This window comes from Rhodnius prolixus, unplaced genomic scaffold (genome assembly GCF_049639745.1).
Source record: "Rhodnius prolixus isolate KJV_2025 unplaced genomic scaffold, Rpr scaffold_6, whole genome shotgun sequence".
Lineage (NCBI taxonomy): Eukaryota > Metazoa > Arthropoda > Insecta > Hemiptera > Reduviidae > Rhodnius > Rhodnius prolixus.
Genome location: NW_027411634.1, coordinates 11,143,760 through 11,155,524, shown reverse-complemented (window position 1 = coordinate 11,155,524; position 11,765 = coordinate 11,143,760). Strand labels below are relative to the sequence as shown.

Here is an 11,765-nt window from a genome sequence, read left to right as displayed (position 1 = left end):
TAGACGAACTGGAAGCCAATTTTTGCCCTTTGTATTTTACCTTTCCGTTTCTATGTTAAGGCCACCTTTTACCTTAAATTTAGCCCTGGCTTTAAGAACAGGGACAGGTTAGTCATGAATCACTTACAATGAGATATAATGCTCAAGCAGAGCTGTGTCTTTAAGACTACGTGTATTAAACCCAGGGTGTTGCATGTTATAAATTTGTAGTACATCTGCTGCAATCTCCTAAACAAAATCTTAAAAAGTTCAGTATAAAGGTTGATTAAACGTCTAAAGTAGTCGTAAATCACGACTAACGGTAATTTTGATTAAATATAACACGATTGAATCAGCCATGAATATTCAATCATGAGTGAAATCATTGAACATGACTAAAATGTTTGGCAATTCTTGTGTAGGGAACCCTATATGGTGCCATTTCACTGAATTGTACAGATAATCTCACCGCTTTTGTTGGTAATTCTGTTTGTAAACAATTATTTTATGTTAGGGTAGTGGAAAGATTCACTTCCTTCGAAACACCTTTTATTTTAGTGATCCTTTATTGAAGTCAAGTATACATAAGAAGTTCAAATAAAACGTAGAAAAAGTTAGCAGACTTTTAAAAAGTTTGTAGATGCTACAAACTTCTGTACGAAATACAGCTAATGGAAACGCTTCATTGATTATTTAGAAATTCTTGTTTGTCTACCCAATTCCACCAATTCCAAATTACTTTAACTAATTAGTGATATTAGTAGCAATTAAAGCAAACAAAAATATTAGCCATGCTTAATTATTCAGGAACACTAAAAATATTTACAGTTATCTTGCAGTGCTAACCGAACTTCCTTGCTGAATACACTCATTTGTATAACTTTTTTATTTTTGTAAATTTAATATGGTGCTTAAGGAACTGGATCTTTATTATCATTTATTTCTAGTTTGTGGGCTTTGGTATCCAGTTCCAAAAGATTTCTTTAGTACAGTGGCGTTTATAGCGCAAATAATAAGAAATTTGTTATTTATTTTGCCGTGGTTTGTGTGCATAGTTAGCATATATTTTGAAGGTTTTAAGGAAAGTATGTCTGGTACAGCTTTCTTCTTTGTGATTGGTTTAATTAATAATGTAAATGAGATCATTTTTTACTTTAAAAGATATGATACCCATTTAATTATGAATATGATTAAGAGATCCGTGAATGGTCACAGCACTATGTGGGAACAGGAGTTCATAAAAAAAAGAGCAGCAATTTTATTTAAATTGGTGAAAATATATATTTTAATAATGGGTTCGTTCACCGTGATTGTGTATATGTTTTTACCAACGTTGAATGCTTTTTTGGAGTATTTTGATATTAAAACATTGAAAATACCTCTACCGTTTAGAGGCTTCTCACTAGGGAAATTGAAGAAGGACAACCTGGACAGATTTCTAGAATTTGGTGGTCTAATGTGGTGCTACTTGGGAATAATGTTTTACATTAATATGCAAGTAGCATTTTTCTTTTTCATTCATTACACGGCCACAGAAGCAGAACTGGTATGTGAGAAAATTAGACGTTTAAGATTTGTCCATGACGAACGTAATTTCTTGAGCGATAAAGTGTCTAAAACGCCAGATATTATAACACTCAGAGAAATTATTTTGCATCATCAATTTGTATTAAAGTAATTGTTGTCCTAAGTTAAAATTTTGAACCATTAATAGTATTAAATTGTTCTCAATAATTGGAAATATATCATTTAGGTTGGCCAGAGAAATAATTAATTATTTCGGATTGTCAATGGCTGTGCAGAATAACATTGGTGCTCTATGTATTTGTTTGAACTTAATATCAGCACTATCTGTAAGTAAATACAATAGTTAATTTTTCATATATTAACTATTTCAAATTTTATCAATCTCTGAAGAGATTTCGTAAAGTCTTAAAAACAAGTATTTCCAGCAAATTTCAAAAATTTGATAAATCAATGTTACTGCCGAACACTACAAACCCAAAAATGTTTTATAAATTTTATTAAGTGTACAATAAAAGTGTGGTACATTATATTGTTAACAGCATTAATTACACTTTTAAAAACAAATGTTTGTTGACATCCCTAAAGTCTTAAAACAAATGTTTTTGTCAATTTTGCATTTCACAAAAGCTCACAAATATAACTTTCGGTCAGAATCTGCCAACTTCAATTTAATTTTGGGTTTAAAGCATTTATGATATTTCCTCAAAATTATCTTCAACTTGTAAAAAGTCCTAATCTCATGAATTCCGCAACTAAAATCTATATTTTAAAACTTATACAACTGATTTGTATTAAAATTAATTTACGATAATCATTAATTTAAATCAGTCGTTTCATGTCCATGACTCTATTCAAGAGATAATTTTTTAGCTAGTTCTTTGATTTATTTTATTTATTTTTTCTCTCTCTAAAGGAGCTGCACAGAGACCATTCGGTTGTTATTGTCAGCGTAATGACCACTGCATGTATGGTGGCCCAGATGTTCTCTATCTACTATTTTGGACACTATCTAGTGGAACAGGTGAATGTCCATTTGTAATCAGTAACCAATAAAATGTTTAATGTATAATATATTAAATTAATTCTGCTTCACAGAGTAATATGATTCATATAAGATTGTACCAGTTACCTTGGTATAGATTGACTCCTTCCACGAGAAAAGGTCTTATAATGATATTCATGCAAGCTGTTAAGCCAATTGAAATTAACTATCAAGGTGTGGCACGAATTAATTTGCCTACATTTACGCAGGTAATTTAAAAAACACGTTTAATTGCTTTTTTAATGTAATTATTTGATGTTTAACTTTGTTCGTACATTTATTATTTATTATTTTTTTTTTAAGGCGATGAATGCAGCGTATTCTTATTTCACTCTCCTGAAGTCTACGATTGATGAATAACTATAAAGAATTTTTAATTATTTTTATTGAATTATAGAAATTAAAACATTTATAACCTCATTATATTTTTTGAAAAATTCTGAAGTAGTTAAAAAAAATCGTTCTTTTCTTAGCCAAGATCAATAAAATTATAGTTCATTACTGACGAAAATTAATTTTAAAATAATGCTGTTGAACATTAGAATTTTAGACAATGAGAGTGCAAGATTTTGGCAATGGCCAAATAGATAAACGATTTCAACAGTAATGGATGATATCCCAGAATATTTCCATCTCTGGAACTTTTCTGACGACGGAATGATCAAGATATATAGTTTTTTTTTTTTTTTTTTTTTTTGGAAATTTTAGTTCAAGAAGGAATGGAATGGTGAATCAACCCTCTCTGTGATTCCTGAGGGAACTGGGGCAAGAATTTGGAGGCCAAGTACCATTTTCTCGAAAAACCATTGAACAATTTTCCATCAACTTCTGAATGGAAATTCACATAACAGTTTAACGTCGACAGGAACTAACGGGTTCAGTAAGTTTAGAACCGGGGGCTTATGCACATTTATTATTATTCAAAAACAAGTATCCTAGTGGGGCCGCCATGAAGACCAAACATTTTACACAAAAATGTTTTATATATATATGGTTATTTCAAATATATTGGCAAGATAGCAACTGTTTGATTATCCTTACTTATTTTAATTACAATTAAATTGTTGAACTGTTCGTTATATAATCAGATAGCTCATTACTAAATCCTAACAACATACCTCCTTTTACTCTACCATGTTTAGTTTCATCTTTTTCAGCTCCTAACCACTTTAAATTAAAACCGGTAAACAAATATTTAAACTTACAAAAATCTCTCTCCATTACGAACGTTTCACTAAGACAAAATATTTTATAGCTTCTAAGTTCAAAAAATTTCGGTCATACTTTTTATTTGTAAGCCTCTGATATTGTAGTACAAAAAAGTAAACAAGGTTGAATTATCAATTGAATAAGTAACATTATTTTTTACTCTATTATCCATTTTCCTAGCCGTGGTCGTCTCCGTGTTGTAGTGTGGAGCTTCACCTGAAAGATGCCATCAAGAATGCCGGTCATGATGTTGCGAAGAAGCTCGATGTGCCTAAGGCATTAATTTCCATTTCTTCTTTGAGAAAGTTGGAGAAATCAGAACCAGTGAGTTCCGCCAGCGCTTTCATTACATCTTTGCCATCAGTCGTCCTCAAACCATGTTCATCACCCCACTTGAGTTTAATTACATGCCCATTATCACCAGTGACCAACACCGTGTCTGTACGTAGTCTAATCCGCAAATTGGGTGAAGTGCACTTTACTTCTCTTCTGAGAGCCAATAATTTAGCTCTTCTTATCCTAGTTTCGGGTTCGAAATCCTGATGAATATTTAAGCCAGTGTCCTTAATATTTCTAAGCTTAGCGTTAATCTTTAGAACATCCTTGTAGGCTGAGAACTCTGCTAAAACCACTTTATTCTCAGATGTAGCGCTAGATTTACTAATTGGAAAGGCCTGGACTACGCTTACTTCCTCTTGCAAGCCCAATACATTACGGCATATGTCCTTTATTGCCTGTTCGTAGTCCGCACTATCCGGAACACCCCTAAAAATCAAGTTGTTTCTTCTCACTCTATTCTCCAGCGCCCCCACACTATCTTTTAGCTTATGCACATTTATTATTATTCAAAAACAAGTATCCTAGTGGGGCCGCCATGAAGACCAAACATTTTACACAAAAATGTTTTATATATGATTATTTCATAAAGATCAATAATAATAGTGACTCCAATTAATGAAACATCGCTCTATCGAAAAACAAAAAATGACGGTGACAAAAATAAATAGTTTGATCGATTACCAATCGCTATTAGTTTAGAGGTTTGGTATCTAGAAGTTAGGACAAAGTGGGTTGTGTAAGAGATAAAGTATCAGGATGGATGAACAGGGTTTGGCGGGAGCCACTAATAGTAATCATGGAGAGTGTTGTGGACTGCGCCGCAAGTGGTGTCTCTAGTTGTGGAGAATGCAAGAAGTAACAGGGTGGTATTGATCGATAGATGCGGGGTAGAGAGGAGAACATTCTCCCCATGCAAGGGGGATAAGGAATATAGTAGAAGAGGGCCAAGTCAAGTTGTTGGGAGAAGAGAGTTGGTTGCTATTTCCACGCAGAGTGTACGTCAGCAAGTTAGACAGTGTCAGCTGTACTGGTAGGAGTACCGGTATATCGGCACCTCACTAGCAACAACTTATCATCATCGTCATCTCCACTCGTATATTAGTTTCTTCATTCTCTTTCACTAGATGGCGTTCTATGCTTGGCTTTTGGTGTTATAAACACGCCTTACCCACAACTTCCAATTTCATACTAGATCATACACGTTGTGCTAACTTGCCTTACCTGATGTCTTTTTTTCTCTTTCTTATGATGCCAACAATCCACCTGCATAAAACCCGCCCGTGGCGCGCACGTTCTAAGAAGGTAAGAGTATGTTCTTTAGATGGCGCACTATTCATGAAAACAACTATCTTCACCTACCCTCATTTTTGTTAAGTAAAGGATTAGCTTGTGGTTAGTGCTTTAGACTCCCTCTCGGGGTTTGATCAACCATAGGTTGTTCTCTTCCTACGGTTAAACTTACCATAATATTTTGTTTTCAATCTGAAAAAATGTCGAGAGTTTATTCAAAATAGAATGTAACACCATCTCCGTTACAATAGCGATACAACGATAACAAATATTTTTTAATACTGAACTTAACAATACTCTTAAACTGAACAAAACAAATCATCAAAATATTATGGAAGGCACCACAATAGTGTAGTAGCAAAGTTAAAATTCATTAGGGTAGCAGAGAGTTCGATTCCCCGGTCTTAGCTTCGGATTTTATTTAATGGGTTAAACGAAGTAATTAGAATATTATTCTTCTTCTTTTTTTTGGTGACTGATTCATTAATCCAAAAGGTAATAAAAAGAATATTGGCAATTTCCAATTTAGGTACTGTAACCTAAACAGGCAGTACAGCGACCAGATGTTACCAAGTAAAAATATTATAATTATCAAAAACCCTGAAGGTGACTTAGCCCCTTCTAAGTCAAAAGCTTGAAAAAACTATGAATGAAATTGGCGACAATATTCTTTCTTTTTTTTTGAAAATGTATAGCTACGGCATTGTCCACGTCACTAAACTGTAGTTGACTTGAATAAATAAGTATTACTCAATAAGAAATTGATATTTGATAACTTGTATTTATTATTGATAATATAATTTATTTTTAATTACGTCACAAAAAAAGTCAGTGTAAGTCATTAGACAGTCAAATAAGTCTGCTGATTCAGCTATTCTACCTTTACCTTTAGAACTTATGTAGATCATCATTAAGAACATCTTTTCAACTTGTGCAGACGTGCCTGACCGGCTGAAAATGTTTTCTATAATGTATATATTACCTATTTTATTACACATTTTATTTTTTGATTTTTATCGAATAACCATGATAAAATAATACAGTGTCAGCTAGCCGGGATCAAACTTTCTAAATGGGATATCCAGGTCAAAATTGGGACGTCTCTAACTCCAGCTCTAAAGTTAGACATGATCTCTGTCATCATTACATTACATTTTCTGGAGGCCAGAAGTTAAAACCACTGGAAAAGTTAAGTAGATGTTAATTCCCAAAAATATAAAAGAATAAATAAAATAGTGAGATACTATACATATGTAACTATTTTTTATTTTTATTTTATTTTTTCAAACTACTGTCCTAAGTAGTAACAACCCAAATTAAGATTTATTAAACAGCTGTAGAGTTTTATTTTTTTTAAAAAAACAACACGTTTTTATAATTTATGAGTAAATCACATGTTAAACAAAATTTATTTCATTTTTTCAACAACACAACACAGAAAAATTTCATCAAGAATATTGTTCACACACAAACAACACACAGTTTACATTACAGGTAATAATGCTTGTTGATTATTGAGTATTTTTGTTCTTATTACAAGAAATTGCTGAACAAATATTTGAATTAGTCATTTGTTTCTGTACATTGAAATGAATTTCGGATTTATTTTTCTTATAGAAATTAAAAATGGCATAATTTATTGGCATCGTAAGAATTAGTAATTTAATTTAGAGAAACTGAGGGGTGATAATACAACAGTCACATTCAAATTTGCCTAAGTAAAAATTGTAATGGAAGATAAAAGGGATATTTAGTTATCTGAACCTATAGTGAGGTGTGAAGGCAATTTTACTGCGACTTTACTATTAAACCTAGTACTTGAATAGGAGGAATTGGACAGTTTCAGAAACTGTCCTAGCCCCAACTAGATAAAAGTTGGCAGTATTTTAATAATTAATTTCCAGATTACTGCCATTCACGTTGTATCATTTATCCCCGGCTTTATCAGTGGTTGTCATCTCCTCAAAAAATCTTTTTTTCAGGGCCAAAGTAGCTGAAAGTTTCTTAATTTATTTCAAAGTTAAGACCATTATATTTGTATCATCTGTCTCCGGCCTTAAAAAGTATTTGTCATCTTCCTAAAAACACTCTTTTTCAGGCCAACCTAGCAAAAGGTTTCCAATTATTCCTTCGGTTTGTGTAACGCATTTTCAAATTACTTCAATCCTAGAAGTATTATCTGTTCTCCTGGCCTTAACAGTAGTTGTCATTTCACCAAAACATCTTTTTTATACTTTATTTCAAAATTTATTCCATCCTAGTTGTATCTTCTGTCTTTGAACTAAAGCACTCAATTGATCTATTGTTTATGGCAAACTTAAAATTTATTTATTGAGGAAACTATTATACTCTTTTACAATATTGTTACCAAGGGAGATAGTTGTTATGATAGTTGTTACCAAGGGATTATGAATAATTAGTGGAATATTAATTTTTAGAAAAAACAAGGAACATTGATTGAAGCAATTAGGATAGTCTATATTATTTTGATTACGTTTAAATGGGAAGATAATAATATTTTGCTGAAAAGTAAATTACTGTTGTGAGTTGAACGGGGAACTAAAACCTAGAGTTATTTTATTTCACAGTAGGGATTAGTAAGTTACAAAAATCTTTAAGAAATACATCTTTAAGAAACGTAAAGGCAGTCAAGAAAGAATGTTTAATTTATACAAGCTAATTAGTAAAGGTGAATAATGCTGAAAAGTGGATGGGTTCTAAGATATAAGCTAGTTTTTGTTCAATAATTTTCATAGAAAGTGTTGAACGAATATAGCGCATGTGTAGTGACGATGTAATAAATAATGTGGTAGAATGGCAGTGCGGAGACAGGACAGTGTTAATAAAGAGTAAGTCAGGTAATGGACTGTAGAACTGGCGTGTAACATCTCATACCTTTGCGCCAACCACTGGCCGCCATATCCATTCCCATGGCGGCGCCGTAATTAATGATAACAGACATGCAAACTGTTAGGGTGCGGTCATCGCTGGGCTTAACAATAAGAGACTGGCCAGAACTAGGTGGTATAACTGTACTGCGGGGCATCCATCCACCTTACCGCCCAATTTCATTAACCATCACCGTTTGACCGGATGGACCCGCTTTCATCTGACATGAACAGATTGATGGAGTTGCCGCATTACTTCCGTTTAAACAGAACCGAGGTTTTGCCCCCTTACACCTTCTCATTGCCACATAAATCATGATAGCCGTCAGCATTTATAACTGGGCTAACAGCTTATTGACATTTTATTTTTTAATTGTTAACATTGGAAGATTCAGTTTTACTTCAAACCAGATGATATCAACGAGTCTACGTAAGAGATTTTGAGAATTAAGAAGCCTTAATGTAGCCATGAACAACCGGTTTTTGTGGATGCAGTTGTTCTTGGAGGTGTCTAGAAGCTGAAAAGAGGATGGCAGTATCATTAGCAAAGGTGTTCTAGGATGGAAAGGAAGACAAGTACTTAAATTATGCAAAAATAGCACACAGAATTCCTGCTGAACAGGAAATTAAGGAAAAAAGGAAGAATCTCGAGAGATTTGGCACAACCGGTCAATAAAGGATGAGGAAATAGGTGTAGGTTGCCTTGATCTATGTCTGTAACCCAGGAAGCTTGAGAGACATAGAGGAAGAATTCTGTACAACCTAGCCTTCTTAAAGAAGAAGGCTAGTACATCAACATCATCAACACGTGGAAGTTGTAGATCAGTGAAGTGCATTCGCCTGAATTTAAATTGATGTTCAGCAAGTTTTCTCAAAGCTTCGAAGGCCAAGATTAAGAATGAAGGAACGGTCGTTTTTGTTTTCGTTGTTGGATTCTATGAGTTTCTTTAATTTTCGTATTCACATTTCATGAACGTTGATCAATCTATTACTTTTGTTAGAATAATTTTTTTGGAAGAATTTGTTTTGGAGACAGTTAGACCTTCCTTTCGAGTCATAACATTATAATGAACAACTTAACAAATTACAATGTAAGAGTAAGTTAATTATGTTTTGAAATTACGAAGATGAATAAAATGGAATAGAACATTAGGAATTGCGATTAAAAAGAGTCGTGTGAGGATACATAAATTTTGTTTTTACTTTCTCTTACTTCAAAATAAAATTCTTATAACCAGTTTTCAAAGTTTTGAGTTTAGGCTGGAAGTAATATTTTATTAAACACTCCAGAAACCGATAAAATGTATTATATCTGTGGTTTTATGCAAACAAAATAACCTCCCCCCCAAAAAAGACACAATTATGTAAAGCATAAGCTTGTAATAATTTTTCAGGTTTCAGCATGCATTGCTGAACATAAGCCATTTATTTATTTATAAACTATCCCGTTTTCAATATTGTCATTTGGGCAAACTGGTTTCATTGCAGAAACAACTGAGTGCCCTAGGTGCAGTAATGTTAAAAGTATGGCAAAGTTGCTCTGGTGTTATCAGCCTTGCATTACATATTACTTTGCCTTCTTTTAGAGAAATATTCTATTCTTTATTCGAAAAGATGGAATTGAAGTATTAAATGGAATTTATCATTTAATAATAACATTATTATTCTCTCTTTATCCCGAAAGAAATTGAGATGAAAAAGATGAGAGAGAAGTGGACATTGGGACCTGAGAATCGGGCGAATCGAAGCCTTTTTTTTCAGATTGCCTGTCCTTAAATGCCAGAATTGTAGGGTACTAGAGTATGGCTAATATTTTGTAACTTCTCCCTGAATACCAAACTGGGCCAACTTACACAGCTTATCTTCTAAATAAGTAAGATGTTTACCCTCCAAGTACTGCAATTGCTCTACATATCCGATTCTAACATTCCAGCTACTGTTCCGCTGCTACATCTTGAATATTTAACATGTCCAAGGAGTTATGCAAAATCTAGAAAACAGGTGTATGTGGCGACAAGGTTTTTTTTTTCTAAAATACAATTTATTCAGTGCAGGGCATTATGACCTACCTGAAGGAGGCGAACTATTTTTTGGTTTTAATATTTTGTTTTCTATTTCAATGTTAAATCACCATCTCTCTCGAAGACTTTTAACAATAACCTATGCTGTAGATAACAATAATCAGAGCAATAATCTAACTTTCATCCTGGGATCTTTTCTTTCTTGCTTTAGGTAGTAATGTGTTGTAATAATTTTCAAATTTGTTTATCATGCGGAAATAAATTATAACAATCCTCGAAAAATAAATTTAAAAATATATATATAAATATTATGTAGTCGAAGAGGCTTGTTGACCACGACTTAAGGTAAAGTTTTAAGTAAAGCACATTTACTTAATGCGCGCGTGCTAGCCACGAATGTATTAAGTAAATTTAGTTTCAAAAAAAATGGAAAGTTGCCCTCCAATAGTGCTTGATCTAATAGATGTAATAAGCACTGGCTAGAGAATGAAAGTTGCCTATTTCTTCGATCTAAAGTCCCAGGAACGTTTAACCAGGCAGATTACAGAAGTAAAGAGGTACATACGAGGGTCGTTTGAAAAGTCCGTGCAAAGTCAGAGAGATAGCACCACTGGCGCGTATCGAGGTTATGTTTAGTTAGTAGCATCTCTTGGAAGAACACACACCAAGTTTCAGCCAGATCGGTCTAGTTCTTTGTGTTTAGCATTCGTTTGAATCGAGGAAGTCGAGTGATTTTCAAAAAAATGGACGAAAAAGAATTTCGTGTGTTGATTAAACACTACTTTATGAAAGGCAAAACGCCTCAGGAGACTAAAGAGAAGCTTGATAAACATTATGGTGACTCTGCATCTTCGATTAGAACAGTTTATAAGTGGTTTCAAAATTTTCGGAGTGGCCATATGGGCACAAGTGACGCTGAACGTTCTGGACGCCCTGTTGAGGTTACTACTCCAGAAATCATTGATAAAATCCATGATATGGTGATGGATGACAGAAGAGTGAAGGTGCGTGAGATTGCTAGTGCTGTGGGCATCTCGAATGAACGGGTACATAATATTTTGCATTTGGACATGACAAGATGGGTGCCGCGATTGCTCACGCTTGACCAAAAACGAAATCGTGTGAAGTGTTGCAAGGACGGTTTGCAGCTGTTCCAGAAGAATCCGCAGGACTTTAAGCGTCGTTTCGTCACTGTGCATGAAACATGGATACATCACTACACGCCTGAGACCAAAGAACAATCTAAACAATGGGTTACCAAGGGGGAATCTGCGCCAAAAAAGGCGAAGACCGTTCCTTCGGCCGGAAAGATTATGGCGACTGTCTTTTGGGATTCGCAAGGAATAATCCTCATCGACTATCTGGAAAAGGGTAAAACTATTACAGGTGCATATTATTCATCGTTATTGGACCGTTTGAAAACCGAGCTGCAAGAAAAACGCCCACGATTGGCCCACAAAAAAGTCCTTT

General features: G+C 33.8%; 2 protein-coding genes across 2 annotated transcripts in view; both read left to right on the top strand.

Moving 5' to 3' along the window:
• The first annotated feature begins 747 nt into the window (after positions 1 to 747).
• LOC141461331 (uncharacterized) lies at positions 748 to 3,939 on the top strand. Its single transcript, XM_074142281.1, has 5 exons — positions 748 to 1,653; positions 1,733 to 1,832; positions 2,420 to 2,527; positions 2,602 to 2,757; positions 2,852 to 3,939. Exons 1-5 carry the CDS (start codon positions 884 to 886, stop codon positions 2,906 to 2,908), a joined length of 1,191 nt encoding a protein of 396 aa, XP_073998382.1. The 5' UTR covers positions 748 to 883; the 3' UTR covers positions 2,909 to 3,939.
• Positions 3,940 to 6,738: 2,799 nt separating this feature from the next.
• The window catches only part of LOC141460544 (uncharacterized), a 147,073-nt gene continuing 142,046 nt past the window's right edge, over positions 6,739 to 11,765 (top strand). The window contains exon 1 of the mRNA XM_074140666.1: positions 6,739 to 6,880. Within this exon, the coding sequence (XP_073996767.1) occupies positions 6,768 to 6,880 (113 nt within the window). The 5' untranslated portion in view covers positions 6,739 to 6,767. The remainder of the gene's footprint in view (positions 6,881 to 11,765) is intronic.